The sequence below is a fragment of the Hyperolius riggenbachi genome, chromosome 4 (genome assembly GCF_040937935.1).
Source record: "Hyperolius riggenbachi isolate aHypRig1 chromosome 4, aHypRig1.pri, whole genome shotgun sequence".
NCBI classification, from domain to species: Eukaryota; Metazoa; Chordata; class Amphibia; order Anura; family Hyperoliidae; genus Hyperolius; species Hyperolius riggenbachi.
In genome coordinates, this window is record NC_090649.1 from 37962270 (window position 1) to 37987172 (window position 24903).

The 24903-nt window shown below is 49.2% G+C and overlaps 1 protein-coding gene across 1 annotated transcript in view; it reads right to left on the reverse strand.

Annotated features, from left to right (window-relative positions):
- The window catches only part of LOC137504622 (uncharacterized), an 80287-nt gene extending 55886 nt beyond the window's left edge, over window positions 1–24401 (reverse strand). Inside the window, exon 1 of the mRNA XM_068233204.1 lies at window positions 24314–24401. Coding sequence (XP_068089305.1) covers window positions 24314–24401 — 88 coding nt within the window. The remainder of the gene's footprint in view (window positions 1–24313) is intronic.
- Window positions 24402–24903: the final 502 nt, after the last annotated feature.

The following is a 24903-nucleotide window of genomic DNA, read 5'->3' on the forward strand; positions in this document are numbered from 1 at the left end:
AGTATGGAGGCAGTGTTGGTGGGTTTTCTGGATGTGAGAGGTCCAGAGCCTGGGTGTGAGAGGTCCAGGCCCACCTGCACTCCCCTCCAGGTATCGCATATTGGCCTTGGGGCCCCGGCCAGTGAGAGAGGCCCGGGGCCCCTGGCCATCGTGCGAACCAATCGTTGGTTTTTAAACATTTTCTTTCAGCTCTAGGACATGGCGGACAGGTGAGCGGTTAGGGAGGTACCCCTGTGGGAGGGATGCCTGCATGGGGCGGTCCTGCTAGCGACGCAATCTTGCGATGGCGTCCAACTGAAGCCTCCCACCTGAATGCTAATGGCTGCTAGATGTGGTATGGCAGGTAAAGGGTGTATGACAGTGCATCCTGATTGGCTGACGAGCACCTGCTGACCACTTAAATGTAGCTGCATGCATGTACTGCTGTGTTCTATTGCTTGTGTGTGTTGAATTTAGCATTCAGTATGGAGGCAGTGTTGGTGGGTTTTCTGGATGTGAGAGGTCCAGAGCCTGGGTGTGAGAGGTCCAGGCCCACCTGCACTCCCCTCCAGGTATCGCATATTGGCCTTGGGGCCCCAGCCAGTGAGAGAGGCCCGGGGCCTCTGGCCATCGTGCGAACCAATCGTGTGTTTTTAAACGTTTTCTTTCAGCTCTAGGACATGGCGGACAGGTGTGCGGTTAGGGAGGGACCCCTGTGGGAGGGATGCCTGCACGGGGCGGTCCTGCTAGCGACGCAATCTTGCGATGGCGTCCAACTGAAGCCTCCCACCTGAATGCTAATGGCTGCTAGATGTGGTATGGCAGGTAAAGGGTGTATGACAGTGCATCCTGATTGGCTGACGAGCACCTGCTGACCACTTAAATGTAGCTGGATGCATGTACTGCTGTGTTCTATTGCTTGTGTGTGTTGAATTTAGCATTCAGTATGGAGGCAGTGTTGGTGGGTTTTCTGGATGTGAGAGGTCCAGAGCCTGGGTGTGAGAGGTCCAGGCCCACCTGCACTCCCCTCCAGGTATCGCATATTGGCCTTGGGGCCCCGGCCAGTGAGAGAGGCCCGGGGCCCCTGGCCATCGTGCGAACCAATCGTTTGTTTTTAAACGTTTTCTTTCAGCTCTAGGACATGGCGGACAGGTGAGCGGTTAGGGAGGTACCCCTGTGGGAGGGATGCCTGCATCGGGTGGTCCTGCTAGCGACGCAATCTTGCGATGGCGTCCAACTGAAGCCTCCCACCTGAATGCTAATGGCTGCTAGATGTGGTATGGCAGGTAAAGGGTGTATGACAGTGCATCCTGATTGGCTGACGAGCACCTGCTGACCACTTAAATGTAGCTGCATGCATGTACTGCTGTGTTCTATTGCTTGTGTGTGTTGAATTTAGCATTCAGTATGGAGGCAGTGTTGGTGGGTTTTCTGGATGTGAGAGGTCCAGAGCCTGGGTGTGAGAGGTCCAGGCCCACCTGCACTCCCCTCCAGGTATCGCATATTGGCCTTGGGGCCCCGGCCAGTGAGAGAGGCCCGGGGCCTCTGGCCATCGTGCGAACCAATCGTGTGTTTTTAAACGTTTTCTTTCAGCTCTAGGACATGGCGGACAGGTGTGCGGTTAGGGAGGGACCCCTGTGGGAGGGATGCCTGCACGGGGCGGTCCTGCTAGCGACGCAATCTTGCGATGGCGTCCAACTGAAGCCTCCCACCTGAATGCTAATGGCTGCTAGATGTGGTATGGCAGGTAAAGGGTGTATGACAGTGCATCCTGATTGGCTGACGAGCACCTGCTGACCACTTAAATGTAGCTGGATGCATGTACTGCTGTGTTCTATTGCTTTTGTGTGTTGAATTTAGCAGTGTTGGTGGGTTTTCTGGATGTGAGAGGTCCAGAGCCTGGGTGTGAGAGGTTCAGGCCCACCTGCACTCCCCTCCAGGTATCGCATATTGGCCTTGGGGCCCCGGTCATATAGCCTTCATGCAGACCATGAGGCGTTATCCTCAGTTCAGGAATTTTTTAAGGCCATGGCCATTATATACAGTATGATGATTCGGATATTGCTTCCACTGCTGAAAGGAAACTAAAGATGCTCAGGCAGGGTCGTAAATCGGTTGAGGTTTACGCCGCTGAGTTCAGGAAGTGGGCCGTGTCAGCTAGATGGGGAACATATGCATTATTAGACTGTTTCCTGGCAGGATTGTCTGATGCAGTCTATGATCTGATGTTAGGACATCCTGAGCCCAAATCTGTAGACGAAGCAATTTCTTTGGCCGTGCAGATAGATCGCCGCTTGCGCTACCAGAAACAGATTCGTGGTAGGAATGCTATTAGATCTGTCTCATACGACTCCTCTCCACCCTCGTCACTTCCAGACGAGCCGATGCAGATCGGATACTCTAAGTTGATGCAAGTGGAAAAGGATCGTCGAAGGTCAGAAAGACTCTGTCTATATTGTGCTGAGGAGGATCACGTTGTCCAGAAGTGTCCTAAAAAGTCGGGAGAATGCTGCCGCCTAGGGGTAGTCAGAGGTCATACCATAGGCGAGCAGTCTTTATCTTTAACCTGCCTGGCGTTCTATTAAGATCGCCAGGCAGGCTGCGGGAGGGTTTTTTTTTAATAAAAAAAAAACTATTTCATGCAGCCAACTGAAAGTTGGCTGCATGAAAGCCCACTAGAGGGCGCTCCGGAGGCGATCTTCCGATCGCCTCCGGCGCCCAGAATAAACAAGGAAGGCCGCAATGAGCGGCCTTCCTTGTTTTGCTTATATCGTCGCCATAGCGACGAGCGGAGTGACGTCATCGACGTCAGCCGACGTCGTGACGTCAGCCGCCTCCGATCCAGCCCTTAGCGCTGGCCGGAACTTTTTGTTCCGGCTGCGCAGGGCTCAGGCGGCTAGGGGGGCCCTCTTTCGCCGCTGCTCGCGGCGAATCGCCGCAGAGCGGCGGCGATCAGGCAGCACACGCGGCTGGCAAAGTGCCGGCTGCGTGTGCTGCTTTTTATTTCAGCCAAATCGGCCCAGCAGGGCCTGAGCGGCAGCCTCCGGCGGTACTGGACGAGCTGTGCTCGTCCAGACCGCCCAGCAGGTTAAACAATAATCGTCTGTTCCTTCCTTGTTCCATTACATGGGAGGGTCAGAACAGATCCACAGAAGCCTTTGTGGACTCTTGCTCTGCAGCCAATTTTATAGATTATAATTTTGTAAAAAAATTGGGGATTCCCTTACTTCCTTTAGACCGGCAGATTCTGGTCACGGCGGTGGATGACTCGCCATTACAGTGTAGACAGACTCTTTTCCAAACCCACTTATTATTGTGTAATATAGGGGTGTTACATAAAGAGAAGTTACAGTTCCTTGTTCTGCCAATGGCAACCTCTACCATTATTCTTGGTATGCCCTGGTTGCAGCTCCACTCTTCTCGGATTGACTGGGCTTCAGGTCAGCTACAGAGCTGGTCAACCCATTGTCATCAGCATTGTTTGGAGAGAGTTGCCGTTTGCGCTATCAAAATACAGGTCAAAGGGGTGTCAATGCAGTGTACAGAATTCGCTGACGTGTCCTGTCCGGAGTCTGCAGATAAGCTCTCGCCTCTCCAGAGTTTTGATTGTCCCGTGGAGTTGGGATCTGGTTGTATGCCTCCTAGAGGTCCTCTTCATAGTCTGTCGGGACCTGGGAGACTGGTAATGCGGGAATCCATTAACCTTCCTGGCGGTAACCCTAAGGGGTGGATCTGGTCTCCCTTAGACATAACGACGTCCATGACGTCGGTGACGTCATCCCGCCCCGTCGCCATGGCGACGGGGGAAGCCCTCCAGGAAATGCCATTCTTTGAATGGGATTTCCTGATTGCCTATCGCCGGAGGCGATCGGCCGGGCTGGGGGGATGCCGCTGAGCAGCGGCTATCATGTAGTGAGCCCTAGGCTCGCTACATGATTTAAAAAATTAAAAAATAAAAAAAACGGCTGCGCTGCCCCCTGGCGGTTTTTAATAGACCGCCAGGATGGTTAAGAAAGACTTGGGCAAGGGCTCCATCTGTCCTTCTCGGTCACCTGTAACGTATACATCAGGTAGTAAGAACGTCAAAACAGACGCTCTATCTAGGTGTTTTGAGTCAGGGAGAGTTCAGCCTTCAACCCCTGAGACCATCCTACCTCAAAAGGTGGTGTTGGCAGCTACCGAAACCTGGGAGGACTGGACGGCTACTCTGTAACCTTATCAACAGGATATTCCAAAGGGGAAGCCTGAGGGGGTTGTGTTTGTGCCACTTCCTTTTCGCCTACAGCTTTTTCAATGATTCCATTCTCATAAGAATGCTGGGCACCCCGGGGCAGCTCGGACTCTGGAGTTAATGGCCAGATGTGTATGGTGGCCTACTATGGCAATTGATTGTAAAGAGTTTGTGAGAGAGTGCTCAGTTTGTGCTAAGAGAAATTTGGGGAGAGCCTTCCAGACTCAGAAGAAACAGGCGGATAGGAGACGGTCGGTGGAGTGGAGGTTTTCCCCAGGGGACATGGTGTGGGTATCTACTCTGCGATTAGCGTTAAAACAACCATCACCTAATTTAGGACCCAAATTTGTAGGCCCATATCCTGTGTCCAGAAAGATTAATGAGGTCACTTATGCGATTGATCTCCCACCCAGCGTGAGAGTTGTGAGATCATTCCATGTTTCCCTGTTGAAGCCTGCGGGGCATGTGGATTCCTCTCCCCCCCGTGGTGGTTGATGACCAACCTGGGTACGAGATTGAGAAGATGTTGGCAGAGCCGGGACAAGGTCCTCCAGCACCCAAGGCTGAGACACCAAAGTGCGCCCCTCCATCCCTGCCACCCTAGCCATCACACACTGATTGCTATTAGACTAAGAGGCCCCCATGGGCCCACAACCTCCCCAACACCTTAATATCTAGTTATCTGGCTTGCAGTCACTGCCATGTATCCCCTTTTCTTATTTCTTTCTGCTTCAAACACAATTAGGAAAGACAGCTGAATGAATTCTGCGCCCCCTCCTTCACTGCGCCCTGAGGCTGGAGCCTCTCCAGCCTATGCCTCGGCCCGGCCTTGGATGTTGGATTCTCGATTACTGTGAAATTCAGTGCAGTATCTGGTCCATTGGAAGGGTTATGGTCTGGGGGAAATAACTTGGGTGCCGGATTGTCGCATGCATGCTGAAGAGTTAAAGGAAGAGTTTCATGACTTACACCCTGAGAAGCTGGGTAGGATTCAGGAAGTGTCCGGGGTCCACTCCTCACGGGTACTGTAAAGAATAGCGGAGATGCCGCCGCATGGGCAAGCGGCATGGCGGCCATCTCCGCGTTCCAGCCGGCGGCTTCTGCCGTGCAGCTACACGCTACTGGTTCGCCTGGTCCTTCTAGTGCACACAGATTAAGAGCTATGCACGCGCGCGTGCCAGACGACAGGACCTTTATGCAAGTAAAAGGGGAGTCAGCTGATCAAGCCGGTCAGCTGACTCCAGCTATGCTCCGGATTGGCTTAGTGACTGGGGTGGCGCGGTGGAGTGCTCTGGGTATTTATAGGTCTTGCCTGTCAGTTGCGAGTTGTCTGTTGTTGCGATTGCTTACATGTGAGCACTCAGACTCTAGTCAGATCTTACAGTGTGTTAGAACCAGCCGGAGCTGGGAATTCACACTTAGTCAGATTCCGTTGATAGCTTTAAGTACTATTGTATTATAGATTTGTGTACCATTCTTTAGTCTAGTTCCCAGGTGTTGAAACCAAGGACTTCACACCTAGACTAGGATATTGCTATATTGTTACTGTTCATCTGTTAGTCTAGTTCCCAGGTGTTGAAACCAAGGACTTCACACCTAGACTAGGATATTGCTATATTGCTACTGTTCATCTGTTAGTCTAGTTCCCAGGTGTTGAAACCAAGGACTTCACACCTAGACTAGGATATTGCTATATTTCTACTGTTTATCTGTTATGATCTCTCGCCTTCCTGACTACTCTCTTGCTTACTGATTCAGGACTTCTGCCTATCTGATAACTGTTGCCGACACTGCCTGTACCTTGATACCGAATCAATCTTCCGCCTCTGTACTATATCTGTCCGTTCGTTGCTGACCTTGCTTGTTTGGCCTTTCTGCCCTCACTGGTGGGTCTTGCCACTAGTGAGGGAATTCTTAAGGGCTGACACCTAACCCTTTGGTGATCAGCCTTGCTGTACTGTCTGTTGATCTGCTCCTCAGGAGATCATCTTGCAGCACAGTCAGTGGTCCCTGCTCCCCAGGGGTCCACTGGCTGCAGTACAGTCTTAATCACTCATTCCACCTGTGACCACCATTGCAGCACAGTCAGTGGTCCCTGCTCCTCAGGTGTCCACTGGCTGCAGTACAATCTGAATTCCCTGCTCCTCAGGGAATTCTTGGCTGCAGTACAGTCTGCATTCCCTGCTCCTCAGGGGATCCTAGGCTATAGCTTAATCTTGATCCCCTGCTCTTCAGGTGATCATACTCTCAAACACCGTCAGTGGTCCCTGCTTCTCAGGTGTCCACTGGCTGCAGTGCAGTCTGAATCCCCTGCCCCTCAGGGGATCCTTGCCTGCAGTGTTGTCTGTATCTCCCGCTCCTCAGGAGATAACTTCTCCAATTACTGTTGCACCAAACACAATACCACATTAGGTGCCCTGTGTCTAGCTATACTAGTATTATTGGTGATTCTGCAGATCACCACGTAATCAGGTATAGCATCTGTATTATTGGTGATACTGCAGATCACCAATAATCAGAAAAATCTGTGTTGCTGACACCAATCGTTACACGCGCATAAAGTTTTGCGTGCGTAAAGTTTTGCGCGCGAAAAGCTCGTTTAGACGTGCTAAGGGGGTTTTCACAGGCGTGCTAACAGTTAGCACCTGTGATAGAACGCGGAAAAATCGGCCGCGTGTACTGACAGCGGGGCGGCTGATTCCGCCTCCAGCGCGGCGGTTTGCACGCAGCAGCGTGCGTCTGGTGTGGCTGGGTCTGTTAGTTCACACAGATTGAGGAATATGCGCGCGCGCGCTGAGAGGCTGAACCTTTATGACAACCAAGGAGGGATCAGCTGACCAGGTTGGTCAGCTGACCTCAGAGCAAGTGACTATTGGTTGATCATTGATGGGTGGTGCCAGAGAGCGCCGCTCTATATATAGTTACTGCTGGTCAGTCTCAGGTTGTCTGCCATTGCGAACACTTACGTGGAAGCACTCAGACCTTAGTTAGATCTTACAGTGTGTTAGAACCAGGAGGACCTGGGAATTCACACTGAGCCAGATTACTTTTGTGTATCATTGTGTTATACTTCAGACTAGTTCCAGGGTGTTGAGACCACGGACCTCACACCCAAGATTAGGGACTCTGTATTATCTTTGTGTTATACTTCAGACTAGTTCCAGGGTGTTGAGACCACGACCTCACACCCAAGACTAGGGATACTGTGTTCCATCATATTATACTCCAGACTAGTTCCAGGGTGTGGAGACCACAGACCTCACACCCAAGACTAGGCATTTGTGAAGAAGCACGGAAGAGCCGCCGCCATGAGTCAGCGGGAGGCGGCTCTTTCCGCGCACAGTATAGCTGGACACGGAGAGGCAGCCGCCTCCTCTCAGTGTGAGGCAGCTGTCTCCGTGCAGGGCATGGCGGAGCGCGGAGAAACCGCCGCGTTGGACGCGGCGGTTAGCGCGCATGGCCCCAGTGCGGAGACACCGCAGAGCGGTGCTGGTGTGGCTGAGACACGTAGTCCCTCTAGGTTTAGAGTAACGCGCGCGCGCGCACTCAGGCAGGGATTATATGACAGCCAGAAGTGAGTCATCTGACCAGACTGGTCAGCTGACTCTGGCTCCACTCCTCATTGGTCCAGCACTTAGGGAGGTGCTGGAGAGATCTCTGTGTATATATACTACTAGCTGCTCAGTTGCTGGTTGTCTGGCATTGCGATCACATACGTGGGAGCACTCAGACCTTTAGTCAGATCCTTAAGTGTGCCGGGACCAGCTGGAGCTGTAATCCTACACTTAGCTAGATTCCCTTGATAGCTTAAAGTACTAGTTTGATTGTGATTATCTGTTATGACCCTTTGCCTGCCTGACTATCCTCCTGAACTCTGATCTTGTACCTTGCCATTCTGATACTCTGTTGCCGAACCCCGGCTTGTCCTTAAACTCTGCTTCTGCCTCCTGATCTTGTACCTCGATATTTCTGATACCCTGTTGCCGATCCCTGCCTGTACCTAGACTCCGCCTCTGCCTTCTGAATCTGTACTTTATCTGTCCGTGTGTTTACGACCTGGCTTGTTTGACCTCAAGAACCGACCTCACTATTGGAGGCGGTTCCCCGTCCTGTTAGTGACACTTCCTCCTGAGAGTCACTTTCAGAGAATCCTTCCTACTCTCGACCTGACTCCCCCCGCCTTGGAGAGTTCAGGTCTTCGGAAGGAATCTGTGCACTGCACTGAGGCCTAGTCCTCTAAGTGTTACTGTTACACCAAACACTACACTCTACTCAGGTGAACAGAGGTTAGCTGGTATATCGGATTATCGGTGATACTGCAGATCACTTATAATCTGGTATATATCTGTATTCCCAGTGATACTGCAGATCACCAGTAATCAGATCCTCTCTGTGCTTCACCGATCGTTACAGAACGCCAGACCAAAAAACAAAATGGACCCACGCACTGGTCCTCTGGGGGAACTTTCCACTTCGGTGGACAATGTCAATCGAGTGCTGGGTGAACATAAAGCATTGATTGAGGCCCTGTCAGGGTCGGTACGAACCCTCCAGACATCAGTGGATGAGGTGCGGTCCCCTCCTAGCGTGGACATACATATGCCCGTACCCGAGAGGTTCTCAGGCCACAGATCTGACTTCCGCAATTTTAGGAGTAGATTGTTATCGTATTTTGAATTGAGACCCCAATCCTCTGGTACTGAGGTCCAGAGAGTCACGTTTATCAAAACTTTATTGGCCGGTGACTCTCAGACCTTGGCATATAACCTGCCCCCTAGAGACACAGCTCTGACCTCAGTAGAGGAATTCTTTAAAGCCATGGCAGTAATTTACGATGACCCAGACCTTGCTGCGACCTCTGAGCAGAAGCTCAAGCTTTTACGGCAAGGCAAGGGTCCAGTCGAAGATTACGCGGCCGAATTTCGTAGGTGGTCAGTTACGGCCAGGTTTGACACCTATGCCCTGTTAGATTACTTCCTGTCTGGGTTGTCGGATGAGGTCTCCGACCTAATGTTAAGTCAACCCGAGCCAAAGACAGTCGATGAGGCCATCTCATCGGCCATTCGAATCGACCGTAGGCTACGCCATCAGAGACAGACTAGGGGCAGTCATCGTGCCAGGTTGACTTCTTACGCAGCGCCTCCCGCTGAACCCCTAATAACTCTATCTCCTTCTGTCTCATCTTCTCCGGTCTTGCCTCCACCTGAGCCGATGCAGATCGGTCGTTCTAAACTGACACAGGTGGAGAGAAGACGGAGAATGTCGGAACAGTTATGTTTGTACTGTGGTGGAGGGGGGCATAGGGTATGAGACTGTCCCATTAAGCCGAATAAGAATAAGCCGGGAAACGCTACCGCCTAGGAGTTGTAAGGGGTGACACCCTAGGCGCCCAACTCACACCCCTAAAAGAAAAACGTTTGTTCCTTCCTTGTACGATTACGTGGGGGGACAAATCTGAAGCCACGGAGGCCTTTGTTGATTCAGGCTCCATGGCTAATTTTTCAGAGTTTGCAGAGAAGTTGGGCATTCCACTCACCCCAGTAAAACCACCTATCCAGGTTACTGCCGTGGACGACTCCCCGCTACAAAGGGACCGTCCGCTGTCTCAGACACCAGAGGTGGGAGTCATTGTTGGGGTTCTGCATAAAGAAGGTTTAAGTTTCTTTGTTTTACACATGACTACCTCCACAATTGTCCTAGGTATGCCTTGGCTGCAGCTCCATTCGCCACTGATTAATTGGGCTGCAGGACAATTAACCAGTTGGTCAGACTTCTGTTCCCAACAGTGTCTAGGGAAAGTGACATTAGGTCAGACCAAGATTCATGTGGAGGGTGTTCCCGAGCAATATTCTGAATTCTCGGATGTATTCTGTCCCAAGGCTGCTGATAAGTTACCTCCTCATCACCCTTTCGATTGCCCCATCGATCTCCGTGCCGGTTGTATGCCCCCGAGGGGTCACCTGTATTTGTCTGGTCCAGAAAAAGTGGCTATGCAGGAGTACATCCGTGACAATCTCGCCAAAGGGTTCATTCGCCCCTCCCGGTCGCGTGCGGGGGCCCGTTTCTTTTTTGTTAAGAAAAGAGACGGAGGTCTCCGACCTTGCATTGATTACCGTGGCCTGAATAAAATCACGGTGAAGAATCGTTATCCGTTACCATTGATAGACGATTTATTCACGCAGGTCACAGACGCTAAGATCTTCTCAAAATTAGATCTAAGGGGTGCATACAACCTGATCCGCATTAGAAAGGGCGATGAATGGAAGACGGCCTTCAACACACCCGACGGGCATTACGAGTACTTAGTGATGCCCTTCGGGTTGTGTAATGCACCAGCCGTCTTCCAGGAGTTAATCAACGAGGTATTCAGGGAGGTGTTGGGTAGATTTGTACTAGTATACCTTGACGATATACTAATCTACTCCAACAACCTCTCCGAGCACAGGGTCCACGTTAAATTTGTACTGGAAAAATTAAGACGAAATATGCTTTATGCCAAGGTGGAGAAGTGTATTTTTAAGGTGACCACTGTCACGTTCCTAGGGTATGTGATTTCCACCTCGGGCCTGTCAATGGATCCTGCCAAGGTCACAGCTGTCTTAGAATGGCCACAGCCAGTGGGGTTGAAAGCCCTGCAGAGATTTTTGGGTTCTGCGAACTACTATAGGAGGTTCATAAAGGGGTACTCCACGATAATTGCCCCCCTTACCAGTCTCACAAAAAAGGGGACAGATACCAACCACTGGTCCCCTGAGGCTGTGGCAGCCTTTTCGCACCTGAAAAAATTGTTTTGCTCAGCGCCTATTTTGAGGCATGTAGACACGTCCTTTCCCTTTATTGTGGAGGTCGATGCCTCGGAGGTTGGGGTGGGGGCGGTGCTGTCTCAACGGTCAGGGTTGCAGGGCAGATTACATCCATGCGCCTATTTTTCCTGTAGGTTTTCACCGGCAGAAAGAAACTACGATATAGGCAACCGGGAACTTCTGGCCATTAAATTGGCATTTGAAGAATGGCGCCATTGGTTAGAAGGGGCAGAACATACGATCACAGTTTACACTGATCATAAGAATTTGGAATACATCGAGGGGGCTAAGAGACTAAGCCCCCGTCAGGCCCGTTGGTCTTTATTTTTTACGAGGTTCAGATTTATAATCACGTACACTCCAGGCAGCAAAAACATCAAGGCAGATGCCCTGTCCAGATGTTTTGAACAAGAGACAGCACAGCCCCCTGCTTCTGAGTCCATCATCCCGCAGAGGTTAGTGTTAGCAGCCACAGAGACCTGGGAAGATTGGGCAAAGGTTCTGGGTCCCTTTCAGCAGGATGTCCCTGAGGGAAAACCTGAGGGGGTTTTGTTTATCCCACTGCCATTTTGCCTACAGGTTCTACAAATGTTCCACGCCCATAAGAATGCTGGTCACCCTGGAGCTTCCAGAACGCAGGATCTGATTGCCAGGTGTCCTTGGTGGCCTTCTATGGCAACAGACTGCAAGGAATATGTCAGGGAATGTGCGGTATGTGCTAAGAGTAAACCCTCCCGGCTGGCACCTGTGGAAAGGTTACAGCCTTTGCCCACCCCGAGTGAGCCATGGACCCACCTGTCCATGGATTTTGTGGGGGAATTGCCCAGGTCTGAAGGCATGTCGGTCATTTGGGTGGTAGTCGACCGCTTTAGCAAAATGGCCCATTTTGTGCCCCTGAAAGGACTCCCCTTGGCTCAGGAATTGGCCGAATTGTTCATCATTCACGTCTTCCGGCTGCATGGCATTCCGGAAAACATCGTGTCAGATAGGGGAGTCCAATTTGTGTCTGGATTTTGGAGGGCATTTTGTCACCAAATGGGCATGGAGCTGTCATTCTCATCAGGCTACCACCCACAGACCAATGGGCAAACGGAGAGGGTCAACCAGTCTTTGGAGCAATTTTTGAGGTGTTATGTTGCGGAGGCGCAGAACGATTGGGTCAAGTTTTTGCCTTTCGTGGAGTTCGCACACACTAACTTGAAAAGTTCCTCCGCGGGGTACTCTCCGTTTCAGATAGTAACCGGGAGGTTGCCTAAATTCTCCCCATTACCAGTGGCCTCCACTCCGTTTCCAGCACTGGAGGATTGGCAGAGGTCACCCAGGGACAATTGGGGAATTGTTAAAGAGAATTTGCAGAAAGCGTTTTAAAGTCAGAAGGGTCAAGCGGACAAGAAACGTTCCTTGGAATGGAAGTTTCAGCCAGGGGATTTAGTCTGGGTGTCCACACGTCACTTGACCCTGAAGCAGCCATCTGCCAAACTGGGCCCCAGGTTTGTGGGTCCATTTTCTGTAACTAAGAAAATCAACAACGTAACTTATGCCATTGATCTTCCTGCACGCATGCGGGGGTGTAAAAACTCTTCACGTATCCTTGCTGAAACCTGCAGTCCATGTGGGTTCCACTCCCCCACACAGGAGGTGTTGGTGGATGACCAACCCGAGTATGAAGTGGAGAAAATATTAGACTCGCGCATTGTACAGAACTCGGTGCAATATCTGGTACATTGGAGAGGGTACGGCATTGAGGAGAGACAATGGGTTCCGGGGAGTCGCATCTGATCTGATCTGGACAAGTCAAGGAAGGAGTTTCATGCCTTACATCCAGAAAAGCCTGGAAGGAGCTGTCCGGAGTCCACTTCTCGGGGGGGTACTGTGAAGAAGCGCGGAAGAGCCGCCGCCATGAGTCAGCGGGAGGCGGCTCTTTCCGCGCACAGTATGGCTGGACACGGAGAGCCAGCCGCCTCCTCTCAGTGTGAGGCGGCTGTCTCCGTGCAGGGCATGGCGGAGCGCGGAGAAACCGCCGCGTTGGACGCGGCGGTTAGCGCGCATAGCCCCAGTGCGGAGACACTGCAGAGCGGTGCTGGTGTGGCTGGGACACGTAGTCCCTCTAGGTTTAGAGTAACGCGCGCGCACGCACTCAGGCATGGATTATATGACAGCCAGAAGTGAGTCAGCTGACCAGGCTGGTCAGCTAACTCTGGCTCCACTCCTCATTAGTCCAGCACTTAGGGAGGTGCTGGAGAGATCTCTGTGTATATATACTACTAGCTGCTCAGTTGCTGGTTGTCTGGCGTTGCGATCACATACGTGGGAGCACTCAGACCTTTAGTCAGATCCTTAAGTGTGCCGGGACCAGCTGGAGCTGTAATCCTACACTAAAGGTCCGTACACACGCCCGACTGTAGGCAACGATGGGTCCGTCGCTGCCTCCCGCTGGGTGGGCGTGCCAACGACAGTCCGGCATGTGTACGCACTGTCGGTGGACTGATACGGCTGTTTCTGAGCGATCCGCCCGGCGGATCGCTCAGAAACAGCCGTATCAGTGCGCCGACAGTGCGTACACGCGCCGGACTGTCATTGGCACGCCCACCCAGCGGGAGGCAGCGATGGACCCATCGTTGCCTCCAGTCCGGCGTGTGTACGGACCTTTAGCTAGATTCTCTTGATAGCTTAAAGTACTAGTTTGATTGTGATTATCTGTTATGACCCTTTGCCTGCCTGACTATCCTCCTGAACTCTGAGCTTGTACCTTGCCATTCTGATACTCTGTTGCCGAACCCCGGCTTGTCCTTAGACTCTGCTTCTGCCTCCTGATCTTGTGCCTCAATATTTCTGATACCCTGTTGCTGAACCCTCCCTGTACCTAGACACTGCCTCTGCCTTCTGAATCTGTACTTTATCTGTCCGTGTGTTTACGACCTGGCTTGTCCGACCTCGAGAACCGACCTCACTATTGGAGGTGGTTCCCCGTCCTGTTAGTGACACTTCCTCCTGAGAGTCACTTTCAGATAATCCTTCCTACTCTCGACCTGACTCCCCCCGCCTTGGAGAGTTCAGGTCTTCGGAAGGAATCTGTGCACTGCACTGAGGCCTAGTCCTCTAAGTGTTACTGTTACACCAAACACTACACTCTACTCAGGTGAACTAGAGGTTAGCTGGTATATCGGATTATCGGTGATACTGCAGATCACTTATAATGTGGTATATATCTGTATTCCCAGTGATACTGCGGATCACCGGTAATCAGATCCTCTCTGTGCTTCACCGATCGTTACAGCATTGTTTTGATATCTGTTATGACCTATTGCATTTCTGACTATCCCTCTGCTTTCTGATTTGGTACCTACGCATATCTGATTATCTGTTGCCAACCCTTTGGATACCGAATCAGCCTTCTGTCTCTGTACCTTGTCTGTCCGTGTGTTGCCGACCTGGCTTGCCCGACCTTGAGAGCTATCTCTCTCCATTAGAGATAGTCTCCAGACCTGCTAGTGACATCCACCTTTCAGGTGTCACTCACTCACAGGTCCTTCCTACTTTCAGCCTGGGGCTCCACCTCTTTGGACGTCTCAGGCTGCTGGAAGGTTTTTGCACTTCCCAGAGGGCGGTATCGCCCATACTGCCAAAGACCACCTGCTCCTCGGGTGGTCCCACTCAAAGTCATTACTGTTGCACCAAACACTCACACTATATAGGTGTCCAGAGGTTAGTTATACTTGGATTATCGGTGATTCTGCAGATCATCAATAATCGGGTATATATCTGTATTCTTGGTGATACTGCAGATCACCAATAATCAGATTCTCTCTGTGTGCTGACACCGATCGTTACAGCACCATTTTGTGAATCAAGCCCCAAGGGTCAAAATGGCCCCAGTCTCTAGATTCATATTACACCTTTCAAATTATGTACTCCAAGTTTAATTCAAACTCCTAGACTTGCACAGTAACCATTCATTACTTACATCCATTCACTTCCTTCTAATACATTCTCTCTCTCCCAATCTCCGCCCAAGCAACCATGTATCCAATCCCATCAAATCTGACATCAAAGACACCCGATCCCCCCTACATCCGCCCAGGGGCCACGGCCAAAAGCAACAGAAAAAAAAAACAGAGGGCCAGCCAGGTCAACCGAAGACTGCCCTACTATCCCATATTTTTTATTCTTTCCTCTCTCTCATTATATTTTTCCCTTGCCTTTCCCACAATTCTCTAGCTATACGAAAGTTTTTATATGGCTCTCCCTCCTCCCCTGATTCTGTCAGTAGCAAATGTGATGATAAATTCATCCATTCTTTTTTGAAGGGTTTGTTTGTGGATTTCCAGTTCCTTACTATGATGGTTTTTGCTGCTAGTGAAAGAATATATAGTAAAAGTTCCACCGTCTTGTTTTTCCCTTTTTGACTAAGTCCGAAAATTGCTACCATGGCATTTATAACACCATCTGAGAAAATATATTTTTTTATAAATAGCTCTATTACTGCCCAAAAAGATCGTATTATTGGGCAGTGCCATAACATGTGTGATAGATTCCCCATCTCAGTGTCACATTTCCAACAGTGGTTGTTTTCTTTTAATTTTCTTTGATATAGTTTCTCAGGAGTGAAGTACCATCTGGTAATGATTTTAAATTGTAGTAGCTGAATGCTAGTGTTTCTAGGTAACCAGATGTATGAGATAATCTTATCCCATTCAAGATCATCTAATTTCTCTCCAAGCTCCTTTTCCCATTTATCACAGTACCAAATTGTCCTGTATTCATACCTTATTGACCCCAGATGGTCATATAACCAGTATAGCATTAGAGATGTCGCGAACCTCTGATTTTCGGTTCGCGAACTCTGTTCGCGAACTTCCGCGAACGCTGTTCGCGAACCTCCGCGAAAGGTTCGGTTCGCGAAAAAGTTCGCGAACCGCAATAGACTTCAATGGGGAGGCGAACTTTGAAAATTTGAAAAAATTCTACCAGCTAGAAAAAGTGTTTCAAGAGCTCTAATACCTGGAGGCACACCTGATTGAGTGAAATATACATCACTGCTGGAGGACTCGCCCACCCTCCCTCCTCCAAGCAAGGTCCTTTATACCATTTGTCTTAGTTGTCTGCCTACACTAATTAGTTATGGGACAGCTGCTACACACTCTGCTAGGGAGATTTTAATTGGCCTCGGCCTCCTCCCCTTCTACCTATTCCCTCCTCCCTCCTACCAGAGGGAGGAGGGTCTCTTCTGCCAGGGAATTATACTATTTTAAAAACCAGTATACATCATACCGTAGCTGGGAATTGAACCCAGATCTCACTGTGTGGTGGGCAAGTCACCCTAACCACTGTACCACTACAGTAGTAAGTGAAACTGGCCTAAAATTTACCCTTTATGCTCAATGCAATAGAAACAGGTTGCTTACAGGGAACCTTAAAGAGGAACTCCAGTGAAAATAATGTAGTAAAAAAAGTGCTTCATTTTTTACCATAATTATGTATAAATGATTTAGTCAGTGTTTGCTCATTGTAAAATCTTTCCTCTCCCAGATTCACATTCTGACATGTATTACATGGTGACATTGTTACTGTGGGCAGGTTATTTAGCTGTTTCTAGCTGCTCTGTCTGTTAGACAGCTAATAACAGCTATTTCCTGTCTCTGAACATTGTTACATTGTGGCAGTTTGCCAGCAGTACCGCGGTATTCAGAGCCTCTTGTGGGAGGGGTTTCAGCACAAAATCAGTCACACAGCGCCCCCTGATGGTCTGTTTGTGAAAATCATTGTCTTTCTCATGTAAAATGGGGTATCAGCTACTGATTGGGAAAAAGTTCAATTCTTGGTTGGAGTTTCTCTTTAACTGAGAGTGATATGGATGTTTCCTGTAAACAATACCAGTTGCCTGGCAGTCCAGCTGATCTTTGTGACTGTAATAGTGGCTGAATCACACCCTGAAACAAGCATGCAGCTAATCCAGTCTGACTTCAGTCAGAGCACCTGATCTGCATGCTTGTTCAGGGGCTGTGGTTAAAAGTATTAGAGACACAGGATCAGCAGGCGATTCAGGCAACTGGTATTATTTTAAAAGGAAAAATCCATATCCTTCTCCGTTTAGGTTCCCTTTAAGGATTTGTAGCATAAAAGCAAACTCACATTGGCTGGGATTTAAACCTGGGTCTCACTGTGTGGTGGGCAAGCACACTAACCACTGTACCAACTGAAGCTGGCCTAAAATTTACCATTTATGCTCAATACAAGAGAAAAAGTAGACAAGACAAATAACATTTATATCACACTTTTCTCCTGGCGGACTCAAAGCACCAGAGCTGCAGCCACTAGGGCATGCTCTATAGGCAGTAGCAGTGTTAGGAAGAGAGAGAGATATGAATCTACCTGGCTATCTGGGGTTCTCTTTGGACAACTGTTGAACACAAAAGAGAAGGCCATGTCTGGCTACATATCTGTAAGCAGTGGCTGCATGGTGTAATGGATAAGGGCGCTGCTTCTGACAAAGGAGACCAGAGTTCAAATCTCAGCTCTGTCTGTTCAGTAAGCCAGCACCTATTCAGTAGGAGACCTTAGGCAAGTCTTCCTAACACTGCTATCTTGACTAATTTTTCTCTTGACAACTGTTGAACACAAAAGACAAGGCCATGTCTCGCTACATATCTGTAAGCAGTGGCTGCATGGTGTAATGGTCAAGGGCTCTGCCTCTGACACAGGAGACCAGAGTTCAAATCTCAGCTCTGTCTGTATAGAAAGCCAGCACCTATTCAGTAGGAGACCTTAGGCAAGTCTTCCTAACACTGCTATCTTTTCTAATTTTTCTCTTGACAACTGTTGAACACAAAAGACAAGGCCATGTCTCGCTACATATCTGTAAGCAGTGGCTGCATGGTGTAATGGTCAAGGGCTCTGCCTCTGACACAGGAGACCAGAGTTCAAATCTTAGCTCTGTCTTATAAACGTTATTTGTCTTGTCTACTTTTTCTCTTGTATTGAGCATAAATGGTAAATTTTCAGAATCAGAATCAGAATCAGAATCAGAATCAAGTTTATTGGCCAAGTGCAGGGGTTGCACCTGGAATTGTTTTTGGCACAGGCAGGGCTCGAGTCATACACAAGACAGGTAATTACAGATATACAGATACACATTTAAACAGATATACACAAGACAAGTAATACAGATATACAGATATGCATTTACCATAAACAGATATACAATTTAAAACAGTATTAGTACAGGAGGGCAGTAGCGTAGTTGGATAGCTCTAGGTTTGTTAAGGTGATGTGCCATGGGCGGGCTACTTCCCGGGTGTAAGCAATGGGGCTAGGGGGGGACCGTTGAGGAGGTCGATGGCTTGTGGAAAGAAGGTGTTCCTGTGTCTGGTGGTCCTGGTGGGTAAGGACCTGTAGCGGCGGCCCAAGGGGAGGAGACTGAAATAGCGGTTTCCAGGGTGGGTGGGGTCACTTGCTATCCTAGCGGCCCTTGAGCGTAGTCTGGACGAGTAGAGAGTGTTGAGTGGTGGGAGGGGAGTACCGATGATCCTTTCGGCAGACTTTATGACTCTTTGTAGCCTGTACCTGTCGTTCACAGAGGCCCCTGCATACCACACGATGATGGAAGAGCCAATTATTGATTCAATGGCAGCAGTGTAGAAGCAGGTCATGATGTCTTGCGACATTCCAAACTTTTTCAGCTGTCGTAGGAAAAACAGCCGTTGTTGCGCTTTCTTCTGTACCATTGTGGCGTTTGCCTCCCACCTTAGATTGCTGGATATGGTGGTGCCTAGGAAACGTGCGTGCGGGACCGTGGCCACCTCCGTGCCTTCAATGAGGACCGGGGGGAGTTCGGGACGGCCTTTTCTGAAATCAATGATCAGTTCTGCGGTTTTGGCTGTGTTCAGTACAAGCTTGTTTGCCTTGCACCAGTTGCAGATATCCGCAATCTGTTGGCGATAGGCTCGTTCGTCGCTTCCTTCTATGAGACCAAGGATGGTGGTATCATCCGCGAACTTGATGACCTGGACCGAGCTGTCCGTTGAGATGCAGAAGTTTGTGTACAGCGAGAACAGCATAGGGGACAGGACGCAGCCCTGGGGGGCACCCGTGTTGGTGACTCGCATCTGCGAGGAGAAGGTGCCCAGCTTGACTGCTTGAGTCCTGTTTGAGAGAAAGTCCTTCAGCCAGTGACAGAGGCTGGGATGCACATTGAGGAGAGCTAGCCTGTCCGAGAGGATGTCGGGGCTGATAGTATTGAAGGCGGAGCTGAAGTCCAGGAGGAGGATCCTGACATAGGTGTTTGGTCTGTCTAGGTGACTCAGAACGTGCTCCAGGCTGATATTGATGGCATCCTCCACAGACCTGTTGGCCCTGTAGGCAAACTGATAGGGATCCATCAGCTCCTTGGTGATGAGTTTCAGGTGGGAAAGGACCAGCCTCTCGAAGACCTTCATGATGTTTGAGGTTAGTGCGACCGGTCTGAAATTATTTAGGTCAGTGGCGCCTGCTTTCTTTGGGATGGGGATGATTGTGGAGATTTTTAGGCAAGAGGGAACCCTGTGTTCCTTTAAGGATTGTGAGAACAGAGAAGTGAGGACTGGGGCCAGTTGGTCTGCACAGGTTATCAGGCAGAGGTTTGACACACCGTCTGGGCCCGAAGCTTTCCTAGGATTGAGTAGCTTAAGGTGTCTCAGAACCTCGGCCTCAGAAACCATCAGTGCGGCTGGACCTGGGCTAGTATGGACCTGGGAGGTCCTGACCGGTGGCACCCGGTCGTGGGGTACATCTACTTTGGAGTCTTCAAATCTACAGTAAAACCTATTCAGGTCTTCCGCTAGCTTAGCGCTGGGAGTCATGTGGTGAGGGGGGGTCTTGAAGTTTGTGGCCACCTTGAGACCTTTCCAGACTTCGCGCGAGTTGTTGGAGCAGAGACTCAGCCGCAGTTTATCCGAGAACCTTCTCTTTTCCGCTCTCAGTTCTTTGTTGAGGGTGTTTTTGGCCTTCCTGAATTCCTCAAGGTTGCCACTCTTGTGGGCTCCCTCCTTGGCTCTTCGTAGCAGACGAAGCTTGTTGTTGAACCAGGGTTTATTGTTGGGGTACACCCTGTAGGACCTTGACGGGATGCACATGTCTTCGCAGAAGTTGATATAGGATGTGACGCTATCTGTCCATTCATCTAGGTCACCGGTCGGTGGGGCAAGGGCTGACCAGTCGGTGCAGTCAAAGCAGGCCTGTAGTTTTAGCTTTGCTTCCGTCGTCCACTTCTTGGTTGACTTGAGGGTTGGTTTTGAGTTCTCAAGTCGCCTTTTGTAGGTAGGGATCAGTTGGATGAGGCAATGGTCCGAGTTGCCGAGGGCTGCTCGAGAGACAGCCTTGTAAGCGCCCCTGAGGATGGTATAGCAATGATCCAAAGTGTTCTGGTTCCTGGTTGGGCATGTGATATGCTGAACGTAGCGTGGCATCTCTGTGTGGAGGTTGGCTTGGTTGAAGTCCCCCATGATGATGAAGAGGGAGTCCGGCAGGGTCGTTTCCCATTTCGCGATGATGTCACTTAGGGTACGTGTGGCACACTTGACGTTCGCGTCGGGGGGGATGTAGACCCCGGCGAGTACGAAAGAGGCAAATTCCCTCGGCGAGTAGTATGGCCTGCAGTTGATTAGGAGGACTTCAAGGTCTGGAGAGCAGCTTTTGGTCAGGATGGTCAAGTCTCGGCACCACTTGGAGCTGATATAGAAGCAGACCCCTCCGCCCCTCTTTTTCCCAGATGCGGTGGGGTCTCTGTCCGCACGAAGGAGGTTGAAGCCTGGCAGGTGCAGAGAATCATCCGGGATGCTGACGTTTAGCCACGTCTCTGTAAAGCACAGAACAGGGGTGTTCTTTTCGACCGAGGGCTTGTGGCTCAGTAACTGAATTTCATCTAGCTTATTTGGGAGGGAGCGGACGTTGGCAAGGAGGATGGATGGAATGGGTGACCGCAACCCTTTCTTTTTCAGTTTCACCTGTACTCCTGCCCGCTTCCCCCTGTGGCACTTTCTCCTGTGACCTAGCGCATATTTCCACATGAGGAGGTCAACATGCTCCCAGATCGCCTTCTCTAGGTTAGTAGCCTCAGGGAATGCATTGCTCGATGTGTGCTCCCAGTGTGCAAGTTCAGCTCTGCTGAGGATTGTGCGGTGGGTGGGGGGGGGGGATTGGGCCTGCATCGTGGGGGGGTGGGGGGAGGCCTGGCGGAGGTGCAGGGGGGGTGGGTGGGGGTGCGGCAGGGTGGTAGATTGCAGGGGGGGGGGGGGGGTGCAGCAGAGTGATAGTTTGCAGTGCGGCAGTAGTAGTAATTTGGCAATAGGTGCCAAATTACGTCACAAGACAAGTAAGAGTAGGTACGGTCCTGAAACAGCACGGAAAACTCGCAGCAGTGTTTCGGATCTACAATAGGTGGTAGTACCATACAGTGCAGGTATCATACAGTGGCATCTATTCAAACAAGCAGGGTACAGTGGTATTAAAAAAGTTTCATACATTGGCATCTTACAAACAAGCAGAGTACAGCGGTATTTAAAAAAGTTGCGGTATTTAAAAAGTTTCATACATTGGCATCTTGCACACAGGCAGAGTACAGCGGTGTTTAAAAAGTTTACGCAGACGTAAGGAGTTCACTGATAGTAGCTAGTAGACTAGTAGTTACTAATAGTTGCGAAGCAGAGGCAAGGATTGTAGTAGTCTAGTGGTTGCTAAAAAACAAAGTTTGCAAGCAGAGACCAGCTTCTGTTGGTACAGTGGTTAGTATGCTTGCCCACCACACAGTGAGACCCAGGTTTAAATCCCAGCCAATGTGAGTTGGCTTTTATGCTACAAATCCTTAAAGGGAACCTAAACGGAGAAGTATATGGATTTTTCCTTTTAAAATAATACCAGTTGCCTGAATCGCCTGCTGATCCTGTGTCTCTAATACTTTTAGCCACAGCCCCTGAACAAGCATGCAGATCAGGTGCTCTGACTGAAGTCAGACTGGATTAGCTGCATGCTTGTTTCAGGGTGTGATTCAGCCACTATTGCAGTCACAAAGATCAGCTGGACTGCCAGGCAACTGGTATTGTTTACAGGAAACATCCATATCACTCTCAGTTAAGGTTCCCTGTAAGCAACCTGTTTCTATTGCATTGAGCATAAATGGTAAATTTTAGGCAAGCTTCACTTACTACTGTAGTGGTACAGTGGTTAGGGTGGCTTGCCCACCACACAGTGAGATCTGGGTTCGATTCCCAGCTACGGTATGATGTATACTGGTTTTTAAAATAGTATTAGGGATGCTCATTCGGATTCCACGGAAATGCAATTTCCGAAATTCCGATCGGAAATTGCATTTCCGCATCGGAATGCGGAAATCGGTAATGCAAGTGTGTTAGGCGGATTTCCGCCCGAAATCGCGGAAATTTCCGCCGGAAATCGCGGAAATTCCGCCCGACTTTAACATCGATTTTCTCAAAAACTATAAGGTCTTTTTGAAAACTTTTTTTTGCATCTTGTTCAGGAGATTCTGCTTAATAAACCCTGAAAATTTAGTGTTTCTAGGACTTAAGGGGGATTTGCTATTAACTGCTAAAGTCAGCGGATTTTTACTGTAATGTAAAAATGCAGAAAATCCGCATCTGCCTATTTTCTGCTTTTACATTTCAGTAAAAATCCGCCACCCTTAGCGGTTAATAGCAAAGCACCCGTAAGTCCTAGAAACACCAAATTTTCAGGGTTTATTAAGCAGAATCTCCTGAACAAGATGCAAAAAAAAGTTTTCAAAAACACCTTATAGTTTTTGAGAAAATCGATGTTAAAGTCGGGCGGAATTTCCGCGATTTCCGGCGGAAATTCCGCATTGGAATGCGGAAATTGGTAGCGGAAAGCGGAATCGGTATTTGGCAATGGCGGAATGCGGATTTACCGCGGAATCGGAAATTGGCATTTCCGACCATCCCTAAATAGTATAATTCCCTGGCAGAAGAGACCCTCCTCCCTCCGGTAGGACGGAGGAGGGCAATTAAAATCTCCCTAGCAGAGTGTGTACCAGCTGTCCCATAATTAATTAGTGTAGGCAGACAACTGAGTCAAATGGTATAAGGACCTAGCTTGGAGGTGGGAAGGTCCTCCAGCACTGAGAGCAGTGTGTTTGGCAATAACATGTCTGCTGACAGTGATATGGAGGGTGAAAGTTTTGCTCAATAGAGCATTATGGGGCGAATCGAACTTCCGCAAGAGTTCGCCTAATGCAGGCGAACGCGAACCCCCAAAGTTCGCCTGGAACCGTTTGCGACATCTCTATATAGCATATTCTCAGGGACCGCTTTCTCTAAACAAAAAATTCGAATTTATTCAATTTGTCTCTTATTGATCCAGCATTTTTTTTAGTCTTGCAAGAAAGTTTTGTATTTGTAGCTTTCCAAAATTAGTGGCTGGCGTTATTCCTTGTACTAGGTCAATTATTCTTGTGTCTTCTTCTAATTTATTCTTTTTTAACCAGCCTGGTTCTCTTGCCGGGGCAAATTCTGAATTATTTTGAATTAACACTAATGGGGGGGGGGGGGGAGGGGTGTCTGCAATTTTGTTTTTAATATAATTTAAAATTGCTTTCAGAGTGGGAGTAATAAATGGTCTGTCCTCTTTACTGCTCGCCTGATTCGTATTTTGTCCCAGAACAATACGTCTTGCATATTCACACTCTCATATTCCATCATAACCCATATTTTATTACATTTTCCTTGCCTCCACTCCAACATTTTACCTAATAGTATATCTTGGTGGTATTTAAAGAGGTCCAGCCCCCCATATTTTGTATCCCTTGTGATTTTTTTATAAGATATTCTTACTGCCTTGTTTTTCCAGATGTGCTTTGAAAAAAGTCTGTGTAGAGCAGAAAGATCCCCTAAATAAAAGAAGTATGGGGAAAAGTCTCCTTATCTAACTAATATTAAATGGTCCAAACCCCCAGGTTATACAGCTAACAATGATCAGCCCAGGAACATGATTGTCCCTAACCCTACCCATGTAGGAGTCCATTAGGGTCTATGACTAGTTCCCCTCTCTGGTAATATCCTCCACAACATATCTGTAGGTCTCCTTTTCTCTAGACATAGTTCTTTTTTAATACTGATGCCACCTCTGGTACACCATTCCGATATGAAACATATCAACTTTCAAAACTCAATAAAATTCAAGTTACAAAAAAATATATATTTTTACCATGCATTGAATATAATGTATTGTACAATATTTAATTAGCCACTTCCAGCAGCTATAGGTCCATTATTATCCGAGGACGAACACAACTTACCATAGGGCACCCCAAACACCTGAACTTCACACAGCTGGAGGAATTGGTGCTGCCCAAAGATGATGATGTTCACATATTGTCCAACCATATAGTTACACTGGAAGGTCAGAGCGCTACTGTTCTGTATGGAGGAGATCACTGCACAGCTGTAACAACATAGCAAAGGGAAGACAATAAAAGGATGTGTAGTAAGTGCAGATAGGGTTGCCAATGTGACCTCCTTAGGGGCTGCCTCTGGCTACCTAATACTAGAGTGCCCCACAGGCTACGTAATTCTGCGGGGCACATCTGGCTACCTAATACTAGAGTGCCCCACAGGCTACATAATACTGCGGGGCACATCTGGCTACCTAATACTAGCATGCACCACAGGCTACGTAATACTGCGGAGCACATCTGGCTACCTAATACTAGAGTGCCCCACAGGCTACATAATGCTGCGGGGCACATCTGGCTACCTAATACTAGCATGCACCACAGGCTACATAATACTGCAGGGCACATCTGGCTACCTAATACTAGAGTGCCCCACAGGCTACATAATACTGCGGGGCACATCTGGCTACCTAATACTAGCATGCACCACAGGC